The following is an 18,066-nucleotide window of genomic DNA, read 5'->3' on the forward strand; positions in this document are numbered from 1 at the left end:
TGAACTCCTGGGCTCAAGTGATTCTTCTGCCTTAGCCTCCCGAGTAGATGAGACTACAGGCATGTACCACTACACCTGGATATTTAAAATTTGTTTTTGTAGAGACAAGGTCTCACTATGTTCCTCAGGCTGGTCTCAAATTCCTGGGCTCAAGTGATCTTCCTACCTTGGCCTCCCAAAGTTCTGGGATCATAGGTGTGAGCCACCACACCCAGCCCGTTGCTGATTCTTAAGGGAGAGGTGGGAGTGATGGTGGGCAGGTTGTGCCCCCTTAGGATGGGGAGTATCAAAACTGACATAAGTCCTACTATTGCCCCCTTTCTACTCACCCCTCTACCCCTCCATGGAGAATAACTATCCTATACACTAAGACTTTTATTAATGGATGGGTAGTTATATCTGTCCCTGAAAATGAGCTAGATTTCCTTATTTCAAGGAAGAATAACCATCCTTTTATCTGCTAAGCACATAACTTACCAGCTATTAGGAACTTTACCTATATCGCTTCATTTAATCCACACAGCAGCCCTGTGAAGTGATATTATTATATCTTCATTTTACAGTTCAGGTGACTGAGGCTCAGAGGAAAATGAGAGCCCTTGGTCGCACAGATAAGCATCAGACTCTAGCATGGAAGAGGCATTCTTTGCAAACTGGCAGATTTGGTTTAGAATCTCAGTGAACACTTTGTCTTTTAACTCAGTGGAAATCTAACAGAGTTTAATTAGTTTTAAAATTTCTTAGACAATAGGCCTGATAGCAGGAAATTAATTCCTGTTTAATTATATCATATCCCTAGAGGACTGGCTAGTGACCCAAGATACCCTTCCCTCATTTTCTGGGTAGGACTTCAGTGACTGAATTCCTCTGGGTTACATAGATAACTCCCTTGCTGAGGATCTTACCCACTGCCAAACCCTGATCTCGCCCATCTCCGGCTTCAATGAGTTTGAGTCTCCTCCCAGCTTACCCACTCTATTCCACTGAAGAAAACTGTGGGCAAAAAAGAGAGCCCTGAATATTTTATAAAGGAGTGGTAACTTGGCACTTTCTCAGCCCTATGCAGGTCTGCAAGCCTACGCTTATCCCCAGGCGTCAGCCGTCAACTCCCAGCTGCAGCCTGTTCGGCCCTTGTACCCGGCAGCACTCTCCCAGCCTCCCCAGTTTCAAGGTAGGGAGCAAGTCCCTCTGTTTCTCACCTTCCACTCTGGCTGTGCTCTCCTTCCCATTTCATTTTCATTTTTACCCCAACAGCTCTCTTCCTGCTATTTCTTCTCTTTTTTTAAACAGCTTTGTTGATATTCCCTATAATTCATTCATTTTAAGTGTACAATTCAAAGATGTTTTAGTGAATTTGGCAGAGTTGTGCATTCGTGGCTACAATCCTATTTTAGAACATTTCCATCATCCTCCAAAGTCCCCTTGTACCTACTTTCTGTGTTTTGTTTCTTGCATTTTCTTCCACCAGTTCTTTTAATTCCTCTGTCAGAATGGCTAGAGTTTATAGAAAATAGTAAAAGAGCAAAACATTGGAGGAAATTTGGAAAAAGCATGAAGACTGTGGTGTTCAATATCTCAAATTAAACCTTTTTTTAAATGTTTAAACTATGAAAATAATGTGCTTTTATTAAAATGTCAGATAATACAAAAGGGTAGAAAGTGAAAAGTTACTGTCCTTCCCATCATTAAGCCCTGCTGACCATGGGAAACCATTGTTAACAGTTACTTGGGTAACTTTTCAGATATTGTACATGTGTGTACAAGTGTGTCTTATGTAAAAAAACATGACAAAATAAAATATAAACTGCTGTGATGGAATCCTGCCTTGTTCAGCTGTTTATCTTTTGCTTAGTGATCACCTTTGGTATAGGACAGTGGTAGGAAGAAGCTAGTATGTCCTACAACATAATCTGTGGTTCTAGAGTGTTCAGGGGTCCCTGGATGCAGCCTTTGTCTAGAAGCTCTCCCCTTCTCCATCTGTGAAACACTTTTTTATCCATCAAAACTGTCATCTTCTCTGTGAAGCCTTCCCTGTGATCCATTCCTCCATCCTCTCCTCTCACAGACTCAACTGTGTATGTGTATTGCCAAAGAGTTAATCTTGCTTTTCTCTGTGCTATTTTTGTACTTAGTACATGGTCCACTTTTGCACTTAAAATACTCTGTTGTAATGATTTGTTTACATGTCAGTCTTCCCACCAGACTGAGAGCTCACCAAGGGCAGGAACCATCTTTTATTCATTATTGTATCCCTGGTACCTAGTACAATGCCTGGCATGCAGTTGGATGAATGGGGAAACAATTCGAGCTGCCAGTGCTGTGGCAGTGCCAAGTGGGCATTCTTGTGCTCCTGGACCAGACTGTAGCCCTTCATGCATTTTGCAGGAATATAGCTTAGTTATTGTTCACTTTGGAGCCATTTCACCTTCACTGTCTCCTCTACATCTCTTCCTGACTGTGTGAAATTACTTCTAGCATTTCCTAGTATATGCAAGAGTTCATTTCTTTCTTTCCTCTGCTAGAAGAGCTATTGGCTTTTCCTCACACAGTTTCCTCTGCTCTAGTTTTATAAGTTTATTTTTGGTTTATGTCTGTTTAGGATCAGGTGATATGGCTTCATTTCTCATGACTGAAGCCCGGCAACATAACACGGAAATTCGAATGGCAGTCAGCAAAGTGGCTGATAAAATGGATCATCTCATGACGAAGGTAACTGAGTCAGGGTTGGGGCCGTGTTGAGAGTGGGGTTATAAACAGGGTATATGTAAATAGGGAGAAGCTAGAGCTATAGGTAAACTCTTCTTTGGTTTCCTATATTCATAATAGTAGTGATTTCCCTAGAAGGATAGCTATAATTATTTTGGGATCCAGTTAGTAGGAGAAAACTGTAGCTTACATTTGGTGATTATCTCAGAAACTCATTAACCCCCTTAAAAAAGTGGTCAGATCTTGGCTACATTGTATTTCTTTGTTTTATTTTAAACTTTCTCACAAGGTCTTTCTGGCATCCTTTTTGTAGGTTGAAGAGTTACAGAAACACAGTGCTGGTAATTCCATGCTCATTCCTAGCGTGTCAGTTACGATGGAAACAAGCATGATTATGAGCAACATCCAGCGAATCATTCAGGTGAGAGTGATCGCGGACAGAACACTCAGCCTCAAGTCTTGCCCATGCTCTCTTCCCAGATATACTACCCTTTAATACCTCCAACCCAGAAATAGCATTTGATAAGTGCTACACTGAGTTAAAATAATTCTGGAAAATTCATTATGACTTAATTTGGTCCAAGTGACTTATCACTACATAGTCAGAAGGAAACATTGCTTTTTGACCATACTTCAGGATTTCATTTCATTTTATAGCCATTTATATGCTCAATCCAATGGACCTAGTGATTTGTATCCATCAAGCATAATTTGATGTGTTGTTTTAATTAGTCTATGTGGACATAGTTCTAGTTTTTTGTCTCAAAATATGTTAACAATGTTGCCTGTCAGTTCAAGTTTGTTCCTTTTTATCTGGCACTTTTCTCTTAAGACATTTAAACTGCACGTCATATATTTTGACTTTAGGAAAATGAAAGATTAAAGCAAGAGATCCTTGAAAAGAGCGGTCGGATAGAAGAGCAGAATGACAAGATTAGTGAACTAATTGAAAGAAATCAGAGGTAATGACAGGTATGGGGCCTGGCTGGGATGGACAAGTTACATACACATGTTTATTTAGGGCAGGACACATTTCTGCTATTTCTGTTTCTACCTGTCATGTGAATTATTGCCTGTTTTCTGAGAGGCATTTTGATAGAAAGAGCTCAGTAGGCTGTGATGTAAGGCAGACCTGTGTTTGACTCCTGCTCTGCCGCTTAGTCATTGTGTGGCTTTGGGCATTTTATTTATTCCTGCTGGCCCCACTTTCCTTAGCTGTAAAATTGGTATTAACACTTAGAAAATTCTGGTGTCAACTCTTCTTTCTTCTATGTGGGCCGACTCTATTTTATCAACCAGAGCTTAGCCAAAACTTCACTGATTCCCATGTAAAACCCAAGGATTTTGTAATTTTTGTAGATTCTTCTGAAGATAAGGGGGAGTCAGTGGAACTTGTCATAACACAGCATTTCACTTTAAAAAATTATTCTCCTGTATTTCTCCTCTCTGATGTTTCATCTCCCACATGGCAGGGTTGGGGGAGTGGCTTTCTCTTGTACTCTCCTCCTTCTTGCTGCTTTTTTACTCCTGTCTCTTTCCTCCCTCGTTCCCCGTTACCACACACCCTTCAAATTCCTCTCCTCTGGCCCAGGTTCCTGCCTCCAAACTGGATTACTACAGCTTTAAGGAAAGCACTGCTTTCAGATTACTTTTGATAAAGGTATAGAGCAATGTTGAGAACTAAATGGGCATTGGGTTGTGCCTGGCATACATTCTGTGCTTGGTACATGTTATCTTTTTCTCTGTTTCTTTCGTAGGTATGTTGAGCAGAGTAACCTGATGATGGAGAAAAGGAACAACTCACTTCAGACAGCCACAGAAAACACACAGGCAAGAGTATTGCATGCTGAACAAGAGAAGGTAAAGTAACTGGGGAGAGAAAAGCCCAGGTCAGGATGGGTGGAGCTAAGGACTGGCCCCATCTATATACTTACCAATCAGCTTTCCAGCAGAATTCCTGCCATCGTTGGGAAAAGCACTAGAAATCTCGCAACAGGTTTTTCATATGTCCATCATCCACATTTCTGTTTTATAATATGCTTTGCAGTAAGTTGAATTAAAAACAAATACTGATCTCAGTAATTTGATTAGGGTAAGAATTACGCAGCTTATTAGAAATTAAATTTATTCTGTTTTCAAAATAAACAGAAAATTTCTGTTAATGCCTGATAACAAATGTGTAGGTTATTTTTAGTACAATTTAAAGTTGTTTAGTTTGTTCCTTTGTTTTCAGTTTGTTCCTTCATCTGTGTCTACCAAAGCATTTTAAAGTACTACTGTTTGATGTCAGTCCTTTTGGAATTAGGAATTTCGACCTGTTCCTTCAGTAGAGTAAAGACCTCTAGTGGGTCTTAGGCTGGGAGCTACTGATTCTGAAGCCCACTCCTTCTCTCCTTGCTCCAGTGACACTGTTTATCCAGAGTGGATTCCTTCTTGTTTGGGCTGCCACTCCTGAGCTAGGAGATCTTGAACCTTTCATCTGCCGTTTTCTCACAGGTTTAAGAAATAGTTTGTATTTTGCATTTGTGTTTTCCTTGAAAGTGTGAAGAATTGAAGGGAATGTACTTTACACTTGTGAAGTTTACTCACTGTCTTGTATTCTGGTGATGTTGGGGATTCCTTACTTATATTAAATATTTTATGCTAATCTTTGTGTTCCCTTAGCCATAGTATCCAGGCAAGTACTGGCTTTGACCCCTTGTCCTCAGATAAGCGATGTGTAGCCCTGCACAGCCCTGTCAAGTCCTGACCCTGTTCCGTTTCCACTGCTCCTTTACACCATCCCTTGTTTATGTAGCTGATTCCTAATGCCCACGTCAAGATCAGCAGCCTGTGACATTGCTATTGTTTAGTGGTACTCCTCTCTCCACTAAATGCACTGTTTACTATTTCTCCTCCTCCTACTTTTATTTCAGAGTGAAAACTAAACATTCTTAAGCCCCACCTCTACAGATTCTAATTTAGCATATCTAGCCAAAGTCTGAATCTGAATTTTTAAAAAGCTGCAGGAATCACTGCTCTTGTTAGTAATTTCTTTTGTTACAATCTCTGGAGGTGGGAGCTGGACACCTTTGTTTTTATTAAAGTGTTCAGCATTTGACTCTCATGTTAAGTATCACTGGTGTGTGTGTGTGTGTGTGTGTGTGTGTGTGTGTGTGCACGCACACATCAATAAAACTTTATAAAAACAGGCAGTAGGCCAGTTTGGCCCATAGATCATAGTTTGCCAACCCCTGAATCAGCTCATTTATCTACCCAAATGTTTTTGTTTTGATAAACCCCAAAGATGTCTGGCACAGTGCATTGACCCTGGTCCATGCTCTATTTATAATAGCAGAAACAGTAGTAGTAATAATAATAACAGTAATCACCACTACCATCTGCCAAATACCCACTATGTTCTAGACACCATGCTTCACAGAGATCTGTTTGAGGGAATCTTCTGGGCTGAGTGTTACTGTTCTTGATGTCTGCTCTAGAGTACCAAGTACCATATGCTTCACTTGGTCACCTTTATCTCAGTGAAACTTTTTAGGCCTTGACTCTCCCCTGTTTTTCTTTTGATCAACTTCTCACTTAACAGCCTTTTCCCTGTGATCTCTTCTTTTAAAGGGAGATATGCAAAGTCCTTTCATCCCTGGATACAGTTTTCTGCCTTTAAATACAGCTAAGAAAGATATGGCTAAGTGCTCAATAAATATTTGATAACTGCAATTATTTTTCTGTATGATAGGATTAATATTACCACATAAAACCAAGGGATAATGGTTAAAACTGGAAAAGGTTATTAGAGATCATCTAGTTTAATCTTATTTTACACAGGGACAAACTGAGGCCCAGAGAAGATAAAAGAATCTCCTGGGACCATACTTCCAGTCAACTGGGTTCTTTTTCCTATGTCAAATTGCCATCTCTCTTTGGTGCTATTTTCTTGCTTCTAACTTGAATGCTTTTTTCACTTGTTTGTCTGAACTCTTGGTTTTTCTTATCATCGTTTGTTTCCCCCAGCTCTCCATGTCAAGCATTTGATCCAGGGTGGGATTCAGAGACCCATCCCACCCACTGTATAGGTTTTTGGTGTTTTCCGTTCTCACTTGATATTGCATATACTATCTTTTAGAAAAAAATCATAATTTTATATATATAAATACACATATATATATATACACACATGCACATATATGCACATACTTTTTTCTGATTATAAAATTTACATCTGTTAATTCTGGAAAATTTAGAAAATACAGATAAGCAAACATGAAATATAAGTCATCCATAATCCTTTCACTCAAAGATAATCTCATTGTTATTTAATAATATATTTTTCATTCCTTTACTGTTTTAATTTTTATGCTTTTATTTTTTTTAAATTTATTATTTACTTATTTTTAAATTTTCATCATTTAGTTAGTTAGTTAGTTAGTTATTTCTAGAGATGGGGTCTTGCCATGGTGCCTGGGCTGGTCTCAAACTCCTGGCCTCAAGCAATCCTCCTGCCTGAAGTGATCTTCCCTCCTCAGCCTCCCGAGTAGTTGAGATTATAGGCGTGAGCCACTGCATCCAGCTGGCAATTTTTATGCTTCTAAGAGGCCTTTCTAGCTAAAGACCTGAGATAAAAAGAGCTTTTGGGTGACCTTTCACTCTGCTTGTCTTTTGGCGAGAGAGTGACCGTCCACTCCCTCATTGCCTCTCCTTTGGAATTTATCCCTCCTAGTGGTCTAGCTGCTGCAAGGCCTTGTGAGAGTGGTACTTGCTCGGACATTAGTGAGCTCTCTGAGCTCTGAGTTACTTCAGTTTTCACTAGGCCATTTGAAGCAGGACAGTGAGTAAAACCTTCATCTTGGGACAGATGGAAGCCACTCATATCTGGAAGTTCTATATGTCATTTGTGTTTAACAGGTGAAAACCTAAGGCTGCTGAACAGCAAAAAATAAGTATCTTACAACTTACTCTAAAGGTCACATATACTCTCAGATACGCATGCATAGCCTATTTATTTTAATTTTATGTATAATTTTACTTTGTTTTATTTCCCCTAACTTTAGGAGAGTCAAAATATCAGATTTTAAATGGAAGATAGAAAATTGATAAAGGCTTTGGAATAAGGCAGGGAATAAATATGTTTAAAACAGGTGGACACAGTGAACACTGTAAAGAGGGATAGATGATAAGAAAGTGTACAACTATAAAAATTTGTGTATAGTAGAAAAGTATAGCAGCAGTATGCTTTTGGTACAAATGGTAGTAGCAATATAATAGTAGAGGAGAGATAGTCCACCCCAGAAATACATAGATTTCAGAATTCAAGACTGGTTGTCTGCAGAGCAACCACTCACTGTCTTTTCTGTCATCTGATTTCTCCTATATGCTATAGGAACATGTCAGTTCAGTTAAAATAGATGTGGTATTTGTCATTTGTGTACCATTCCTTTTTATGGACTATTCTTTTAATCATCGTTATTACCCATAACACACAGAATATCATTAGAGGGTTTTCCAGAGTAGTCATTTCAGTTTCATCACATGTTACTTGAGAGTATTTAGGTCCTTTAGAGTGAAACAGAGCCCCTGTTTGGCTAGTACAGAGCACCATTCAACATCCATTGAGCAGTCAAGGAAGTTGAAGCGTTCTCTTCTTTTATTAGCTCTGTTCTTCCAAGGTCACCCAAAGCAGTTACTCTCATGTGACTGGTTTTTACAACATTATAGTACTACTAGTAGTATAGTACCCCTAGGAGAGAGATTGTAGTCTCAGAAGTTGACTACCTTTGAAGGCATTCAATTTAAATTTAAAAATATCCTTTTCTTATTATAAAAAAATACATGTTCATCATAGAAAAGTTAGAAAATATCAGGAATACCATTTTGTCATCTATCAGACTGTTAGAAATCCAAATTTTTGACAAGTTTTGGTGAGACTGGTGGGAGTGTGGAATGATTCATGGAGGGGAACTGATGATGTACAAAATTACAGAGGCATTTACTCCTTAGCAATTTCTGCTTCTGGGAATCTCCTAAAGGCACACCTGCACTCAGATGAAGCAACATGTGTCTGGGGTTACTCGTTGGTGTCTTGTTGTGTAATGAGAAAATACTGGAAACAATCCAAGTGTCTTACAGTAGACAATAAACTACAGTATATTCACATGGTGGAATACCATGTGGTTATTTAAAAAAAAAAAGGAGGAAGATCTATACATACTAATACAGAGTGTTTGCCACCTTTGTATGTGAAGCGGGGAGAAATAAGAGTCATGTTAGTATTTGAATAAAGAATCACTTTATACAACTGGAAAAATGCAAAATACATTATTATATGGTTACCTTTGTGAGGCAAGGCGGAAGAAATAGATGGGAATAGGTATGGAAGCAAGACGTCCCATTGTTTACTTTTTCTATGTTTTTAATTTTTGAGGATATGAAACATTAACTTTTCAAAAAAATTATTTATAGAACAAAATATACATATGTATGTGTATATATGTATATATATAAATAAAGTCTAACAAGCAAAAAGAAAACATAAAGAACCCATAATTCTATCTAGATTTCTACTAAAAAGCATGTCATTCAAGTTCTTTTTCATATAAATAAATGTTCCATTTTATAAAAATGGAATTATACCAAACATATTATTTGATAATCTACCTGTGTTCTTCATTTAACAATAGATTGTGACTATATTCCATGCCACTAAGTATTCTTTTACAACAGCTTTTTTAATAGCTGCATACAGAATAGATGTATCATATAATAATTTGCTTAATCAAGCCCATTTTCAGCATTTTATTTTAGTTTTCCATGCTTTTACAACTATAAACAATGCTGCATTTGAACATCCTTGTAGCACATTTTTTTGTATTAACAATCTTGTATAATATTTCCTAAGGACAAATTTCTACAATTCTTGAGTCAGAGACTTCGTACATTTTAAGGCTTGCTTTTGGTTTAATGCAGGTTAAAGGTAGCCTTAACTCCCTGCCTGTCTACAAGTTCAGTCAGCATAGAATTATATGAGGTTGGGTCATCACATAGAGACAACGAACATCTATGTTTAAGGTGATGTCTTACTTTCTTACTATTCAGGCCAAGGTGACGGAGGAGTTAGCAGCAGCCACCGCCCAGGTGTCTCATCTGCAACTGAAAATAACTGCTCACCAGAAGAAGGAAACAGAGCTGCAGATGCAGGTGACAGAAAGCTTGAAGGAGACAGACCTTCTCAGGGGCCAACTCACCAAACTGCAGGCAAAGCTCTCAGGTAAGTACTCTGTGGCATGCTGGGATTTTTGTCATTTAAATTTTAAGGAATTAAACTGTTTTCTTCATCTCAATCCTTTTGGCACAATGTTTATGAAGTTTGTAAAGAACTGAGCCAAAAAATAAAGTGGATGAGGATAAAACCTGCAAGGTTGTTACATATAAAGAACAGCAAAAGAACTGACTATTCATTTGGAATTAATCAGTTGCCACAGTTCCCCTTTGTTTGGGAAAGTGTTGCCTTCAATATCTTTCATATTTATGATTGGCTCCAAATGCCTGGAATGTTGTTCTTGCTCATGACTCAGTGGAAGTTTAAGAAAGAGGTGCTTCCTCTCCTGGTTTCCTCTTTCCTAGAAGATGGATTGCAACTCTTCAGCCTGGCACTCACGGCTCCTCCAGCTTGGCTCATCTGTTATACTGCCCAGTTCTTCCTGGCTCTGGCCATACCAGCAAACCTCCTGGCGACTCTTCAGCACATTCTATAGTTCTTGTCTTGCTTTTTATCTGTGCTCTTCTCAGGACTTGGTATGCCCACCATTACCAGTATTTGCCTTCAGTCTTCTCCAAAATCTGCCTCTTTCAGAAGCTTTCCCAGTTTTTTCGAGAACATTTGATCTCTTTCTAAACATCTTTCTCTCTTAGTGCATTATTGTGACCATTCTCACAGTTAGCCTTTGATAAGCACCATTTATGTCTCTTCCCCTCCAGAATGCAAGCCCTTTGAGGGCAAGGGTGGTATTTTGCTCATTTCTATAAAGTGTTTTCCTCCATATTAGTGTTAGTTCAGTGCCTGGCATAAAGGTAGTGCTCAAGACATCGTGATTGGATAGAAGATTTGTGAAGAGCAGCAGGTTAATTCATCTGCACTGGTGTATAGAAACAAATGTGGAAGGCACAGATGGGACCAGTGGGCAGCAGGTAGCTGAAGCAACAGCAGAGTCAGGCAGAAGCAGAAGTTCATTTGCCTAATATAGAGAGCTCAAAAACAGTGACTGCAGATGATAGAGTGCTACCTCGTAGAGCATGACTTAGGCCCATATGAGACAAACATGTGTTAGATAATCTTAGATTTGAATACTGTACAGATATCGTATTTCTGCTTTTGTGGTGCCTTATGACAATTACCTCAAGGGCCATAAGAATCAAAAGTGTTCCAAACAAATAAATTTTGGTTAATTAAATAAAAAAAAAATTCCAGGTAGCTTTATTTGAGAAGGGATGTTTTGAAACCAAACTCTTGGTAGACTGTCTCAACCACCAAGAAAGCTGAGACTATCTTACCTAGGCCATGAGAAAGGGCCTGGATCTGTTTTGAAGGTGGTTCTGACTACTTGGAACATTTCTTTTCCATTTTGTATGTGTAGAAGGTGACACATAGCTATAGAGATGACTTTCTACAGGATAAATATGGGTTGGTGGGGAAGTCAGCTTATGGCTTGATAAACCTTATTGCTGGTCAGTGAGGTGATGTGGAAAGAGTGAGCAAAGGCTGCTTGTGTGGTGGGACTGGGAGATGGAAGCATGCAGCTTTGAAAGCTGCTGGGATAACACATAGCCCATTGCAGCTATGGTTCTACAGCCAAGTCTCTCTGCTCCTATACCCCAGAGCTCGAAGAAACCTCTGAGCAAGCACAGTCCAAATTCAAAAGTGAAAAGCAGAGCCGGAGACAACTAGAACTCAAGGTAACATCCCTGGAGGAGGAACTGACCGACCTTCGAACTGAGAAGGAATCCCTGGAAAAGGTAAGTTCTACAACCCAAGTTTCTCTGTTGGACCCAAGTGGCCAGGATTAGCTGTTTAATAAACATTTCAATTTTCCTTTTAAAAATTACAATAGTATGTGCTCACTGTAACAAAAACAAATAATAAACAAAAGTGTAAAATTAAAAATTTTATCTTTTATCTTTTTCCCCTCTCTAATCTCATGCATTAGAGGTGACAAATATAAACAATGTATGATCATTCCAGATTGTTTTCTGTATGTATGTAACATACATATACACTCACACATATACATATACCAATAATATTTTTTAACAATGGGATCATATTTAATGCTTTTAAAAAAAATACTGTGGACATGATATTACATGTTAATGGGATCTTTCTCTTATTTAACTATTGCATAGTAGTCTAATGTGAGGCTGTACCATAATTTAATTTTTCACCTATTGTTGGATATTTATGTTTCTATTTTTTATTATTTCAAACATTGCTGCTATGAACATCCTCTTATTATATACTGTTTTTGTGTATTTGAGTATTCCCATATGATGGATTGCTTGAATTAGATCATGGGATCAAAAGGAATGCTACACATCCAAATTTTTTATAAATATTGCCAGATTATCCTTAAAGAGGATACACTTCTAGGACTATGTGAGTGAGCCCATTTTGCCATATTCTTCCCAACTACCTATATTACTTTTTCTGATCTTTATTAGTCTAATAGGTAAAATAATTCTATCTTGTTTTTAATATGTATTTTTATTAGTAGTAAAGCTTTCACATATTTAATACCTATTTGTATGTCCTCTGTGAATTCTCTTTTTAATGCCTTTTACTCTCTTTACTATCATTAATATTAGTTTGATTTGTAAACCCTCTTAAGGGTATAAATGCTTTGTCAGTCATAGATGTTCTATTTTTCTAGTTTGCTGTCTCTTACCTTTATTAATATCTTTTGTTGGTTAAAATTTTAATATCAGGGTTATATTAGCCCCATTGAACAAAGTGGAAACATTTCTGTCTTTTTCTATGTTCTGGAACAGTTTAAATATGAAAAGAACAGACTGCTCCCAAGGCTTCAGTAAAACTCACTAGTAAAGCTGTTCGGGCCCAGTGCCCTTGTAGGCATCTAGGTCTATGTTTACAGTTTCTTCAATGGTTTTTTTTTTTTTTTTTTTTCATTTTTGGGTTTTTTTCTTAAAATCAATACCTTCTGATCTTTTCACTGTTTTCAGTTTTTTTGTTGTTATAGATACTACTACAGTGACCATCCTTGTAATACGATCTTTATGAACATGACTTATTGCTTCCTTAAGATAAATTAAAATTTGTAGAATTTCTGATATACCTATTTTTAAAGGCTTTTCACAGGATTGCCATCCAAATACATATCCATTTATTTTCCTCCCAGCAGGATATGAGAGTATCTGATTTCTTATACCCTTACCAAAGTTAGGATGTTCCCCAGCTCTTAATAGAGTGGTAGATAAAACTCTACTTACTTTTCTTCTCCTTGTCACAATTTTCCTCACCCAGTAGCCAAGAATATTAAATACATAGGGAAAAGTTAAACTAAAAAATGAACCGTTTCCAGAAATGGCATAAGGATCCAGTTTGGTCAATGACCACCACCACCACCATCCCCTTTATCCTCTGTTAACCAGCTAGAGCTGATGATGGTTTTCTTGCTCCTAAGAACCTTTCAGAAAGGAAAAAGAAGTCAGCTCAAGAGCGTTGTCAGGCCGAGGAGGAGATAGATGAAATTCGTAAGTCATACCAGGAGGAATTGGACAAACTTCGACAGCTCTTGAAAAAGACTCGGGTGTCCACAGACCAAGCAGCTGCAGAGCAGGTAATGGGAAACTGAAGTACTTTGGGGATACATGAAAAGTGTGAAGAACTCAAAGAGAAAAGCTTCTAGTTTCTTCCTTGTCCTTTAGGATGACATTTCTCATAGTTGATATTCTCACTTAGGAGAAAGGTGGAAAAAGTAATCCAAATATACGCAGGAGAGGCCAGGCACAGTGGTTCACACCTGTAATCCTAGCACTTTGGGAGGCCAAAGTGGGAGGACTGCTTGAGGTCAGGAGTTGGAGACCAGCCCGAACAAGAGCAAGACCCTGTCTCTACTAAAAATAGAAAAATTAGCCGGGCATGGTGGTATATGCCTGAAGTCCCAGCTGCCTGGGAGGCCAAAGTGGGAGGATTGCTAGAGCCCAGGAGTTTGAGGTTGCAGTGAGCTATGGTGACACCACTGCACTCCAGCTGGGCGACAGAGCGAGATTCTGTCTCAAAAAACAAACAAACAAACAAACAAACAAACAAAAAACCCCAAAAAACCAAATATATGTAGGAGAGCCAGGAATCAAACGGTGAAATCTTATCAAATGATGAATCTCCTTTCCTTTTTTAAAGCTTAGTTAATATTTAATTACATAAGTGAAAATGAAAAACAGTCTCTTTACAAAAAATTCCAAACACGGTAAGTCCAAAGTCCTCAACCACCAGACACCATCCTTCACGCACATTGTCATCCTTGAAAAGAAGGGATTAATTTAGGTAATCAGGAAGGGAAACCAGGGATAGTGGCAGGACACAACTGGATCTCTAGTCCATGTGATGGCAACCTTTCTCATTGTAAGTTTAAAATTCATATGTGTAGATCTGTTTAATTAGTGCATCTATACCCTCAATTTGATCACCTCTGGGAATTTTAGCAAAAAAAAGTTTCTGAACCTATAAAGTTTAGGGTTGAGACCCTGAAAAGTCATTAGGGCCCTGCCTTTGCCTGGTTGAAGCACCTTTTGGGGCCCTGACAACCAATGACATCTTCCTACCTACATTTAAAAAGTACAATTACTATAAAAGTAATAGGGGTCTTTTAAACAGTTGTTCCTGGTTAAATCTGGGCTGTTATCTTACTCTTTTGCCTTATGAAGGGTAGGCTTCCCTAGGTCAACGGGACCCCTCCAGGATGATACTGTTGTTACTTTCTCTTGGCAGCTGTCTTTAGTACAGGCTGAGCTACAGACAGAGTGGGAAGCAAAATGTGAACATTTGCTGGCCTCTGCCAAGGATGAGCACCTGCAACAGTACCAGGAGGTGTGTGCACAGAGAGATGCCAACCAGCAGAAGCTGATACAACTTCAGGAAAAGGTAGATGTTTTCCTTAGGCCAGATAGCTTAGGCAGCTCGGTTCATTTGAGGCAAGCAGGCTGTTTGAGTTCTGTCAATCCTTTTGTACCTAAAAGATATTAATAGCTAGAAAACAAAACCACACTTGTTTAACTCTAGGTTGTTGATTATCTTTCATATACTTATTTGGGGTGACAGATTAGTGACCTGAAAAAAGAAAAAAACAGCACTAGTGTTCTGGAACATGTTTTCCATTATTATTTGATCCTTCATTTATTAAGCAAATATTTCTTGAGTGTCCATTGTATTCCAGCCACTGTGTTAGAGAAAGGGAATACAAAGAACTCTGCCTTCAAGTATGTCACAGTCAAGAAAGGGAAACAAAGAGAAAAACAAGATATGCCTTAAGGGCTCTGGGGCCCAGAAGAGAAAGTACTAGGGGAGCTGGGACGGCTTCCCAAAGGTGGTGACATTTGAGCAGAGCCAAGCAGGACAAATAGCTTTGGTAAGGCAGAGATGAAGGCAGAATGTCCTGGGCAAAGGCACTGAGGTGGGATGGGGTATGGTGGGATCATCAGGCATAAAAAGGAGAGAGATCGGACATGGCTTAGGGCCATGGTATGACAGTCCCATATCTGGAGGTCAGTTTCTTTCCTTCAGGTATCCAGATAAAAACTTTTGATTCAGAGATCTTGGGAGGCAATCTTATAGGTAAATAGTTTGCTGCTAATGCTGAATATTTATGTCTGTATGACTAAAGTTACTACCCTCTTCCCCCTGTGTTCTTTTTGTCACTATATTTTTGATCTGATTGGGAACAAGGCAAGTGACCTTGTTGGGAAAGAGGAAGTGAAGTTGTGAGTTGAAACTGAGTGATACGGAAATAGAGTGCTCTGAGTCAGAAAGTCTGGGTTGGGGGTGGGGGTCACTAGCAGACCTAGGTGAGGTTAAGGCTTGAGGCTTAGGATGGTCCTTGCCTTGGGTTTTTTGACCTTCACCTGGTAGTCAGGGTTTCTGAAGCCACAGCCACAGTCTGTTGTTTTGCAGTGTTCAGTCCTCCAGGCCCAAGTCACAGCCCTCACAGAGCAAAATGAGCAGCACGTTAAGGAATTGGAGGAGAACAAGGCCCAGACATCTGGGGTTGAAGCGGCTACTACTGACCCCTCAGAGAAGGTGAGCTGGTGTTTCAAAGAAGAAGCAAACCCTTTCATATAAAGGATTGAATGTGCATATGAAGCATTCAGAAGGAATGTGGCCAAATTGTGTTCGTAGCAATTTTTCTAACTTTAGTGATGCACCACTTGTCTAACTTAAAAATTAATAACCCTTTGGAACCCTTTGTCACCACCCTGGTAACAAACCCCAAAGGGCCCTATTCTTCTGAGAGTTTGACAGATATGGGAAGTGCCTCTAACTCACAGGAGAGGAATAGGGGATGGGGAGTGTGCCGAGCATCCACTAGCCACTAATCCGTGTAGTCTATGGCAGCTCTCAGTAGTGTTCATGGCAGGCGGTATCAATAAATGGTCTTTAAGCAGTCCTGGGCTTACACAGCACAGCTTGCCTCCCCTTGATAGATAACTCTGATGGCTAGCCCTTCTGTCAAAGTCCCGCTCATTGTTAAATACTGTTCTCTCCATGGTGACAGCCTTCAGTGTCTCTGTTTATGACCAGCTGTGTCCCACCAAAGAGTTCTAAGATGGCTTTATTTTAGCCTTCCAAACCCCTCTCTGGAATTTAAATGCATCCCTAATTACTTGATTTTGGCAGCATATATTTTGATGTTCACACAGGTCAAGAAGATCATGAACCAGGTGTTCCAGTCTTTGCGGGGAGAGTTTGAGCTGGAGGAGTCTTACGATGGCAGGACCATTCTGGGGACCATCATGAATACAATCAAGGTATGACCAGCCAGCCGTGGATTATTTCATTGGGATGGGTATTGTGTTGCTGAAGGACCTTCTAAGAGGTCATGAATAAAAAATTATTCAAGACCGTTCCTCAGTAATTAGGATGCCTGGAGTGGCTGGACAGATGTGGTCAGCCTTTTATGACAGGAAGAAGCGAAGTCATTTGAGCAGTTGTGTCGATGAGGACTGCAGAACTGGGAGCGACTGCTGTGTTCCTTTCAGTTACCATCTCCTCCTCCTTGGCTTTTGAACAGATGGTGACTCTTCAGCTGTTAAACCACCAAGAGCGAGAGAAAGGAGAGAGCAGCAGTGAAGAAGAGGAAGAGGAGCAGCCGCAGAGCCCGTCCCAGGAGCAGTCAGCCGCAGACAATTCCGCGCTGCCTCAGGCACCCCTGGGTGGGGAGAGGCAGGAGCCCCCCGTGGTGCCGTCAGAGCAGGCAGCGGAGGAAGCTGTCCTGCTGTCCCCTCGGGCCTTCCCCACTCCCCAGGATGATGCACAGAGAAGGGAGGGGGGGCCCTCAGAAGCAGAGGTGCTCTCAGAGCTGCGAGATGGTTCCCTCCCACCCGACCTGGCTTGCGTCCCACCCCACAGAGTTCTGGGGCCTCCAACTTCAATTCCACCTCAGCCTCCCGGCCCTGTAACTATGGACTCTGAGTGTGAGGAGACACTTGCTGCCAGCCCGCTGGCACCTAAGCCTGATAGCTCATTGGGAAACGTCTGTGTCAGGGAAGTGACCTCAGAGGGCCCACTGCAAGAAAGCTCCACAGGACTGTCCCTGACTTCAGACCCCGAGAAGGGGGACCCACTGGCCGTAGGGCTTCCTGAAAGCCCAGGAGGAGAGCTTCAGCCCCCAGAGCTTAATAAAGACGAGGATGTCACTGGCTCTGCTGGTCCCTCCGAGCAGCTGTCAAGCACAGAGGCAGGATCTGCAGCCGCAGGAGCAGCCCTCAGCCCCAGCCATCGTTCTCAGCGTTCCAGGTATGTGCCTCTGAGCACAGTGTCAGAAGTGGGTGGCGACATGTGGTAGTTTCTGTTTTTTCCAGGGCTAGCCACTCCTCCCTCAGAAACTGACTGATTTACTTATCTGATCGTTCGTTCCCCCATTCATGTATTTATTCAACAGTACTGTGCACAAGGCTCTGTGGTAGGCACTGTGATAGTGTGGGGTAGGCAAGGCACATTTGGTTCTTGAGTTTAAGGAGCTTATAGTCTAGTGGGGAAGATAAGTACATACTTACATAGTATAAAAATATGATAAGTGCTTAAAAAAAGAAACGCTATAATAAAGATAAAGAGGGAGTTGTTCTACTTCAGACAGGGTGGTT

At 40.2% G+C, this 18,066-nt stretch overlaps 1 protein-coding gene across 2 annotated transcripts in view; it reads left to right on the forward strand.

The window, feature by feature from the left end:
* The window catches only part of FKBP15 (FKBP prolyl isomerase family member 15), a 54,191-nt gene that overhangs the window by 32,433 nt on the left and 3,692 nt on the right, over positions 1-18,066 (forward strand). For both annotated transcript variants that reach the window (XM_045563584.1, XM_045563586.1), the window contains exons 15-26: positions 1,057-1,171; positions 2,600-2,709; positions 3,020-3,127; positions 3,574-3,668; positions 4,464-4,566; positions 9,793-9,964; positions 11,573-11,709; positions 13,392-13,547; positions 14,699-14,851; positions 15,878-16,003; positions 16,624-16,731; positions 16,995-17,719. In XM_045563584.1, the coding sequence (XP_045419540.1) occupies positions 1,057-1,171; positions 2,600-2,709; positions 3,020-3,127; positions 3,574-3,668; positions 4,464-4,566; positions 9,793-9,964; positions 11,573-11,709; positions 13,392-13,547; positions 14,699-14,851; positions 15,878-16,003; positions 16,624-16,731; positions 16,995-17,719 (2,108 nt within the window). The remainder of the gene's footprint in view (positions 1-1,056; positions 1,172-2,599; positions 2,710-3,019; positions 3,128-3,573; positions 3,669-4,463; positions 4,567-9,792; positions 9,965-11,572; positions 11,710-13,391; positions 13,548-14,698; positions 14,852-15,877; positions 16,004-16,623; positions 16,732-16,994; positions 17,720-18,066) is intronic.

This window comes from Lemur catta, chromosome 10 (genome assembly GCF_020740605.2).
Source record: "Lemur catta isolate mLemCat1 chromosome 10, mLemCat1.pri, whole genome shotgun sequence".
NCBI classification, from domain to species: domain Eukaryota; kingdom Metazoa; phylum Chordata; class Mammalia; order Primates; family Lemuridae; genus Lemur; species Lemur catta.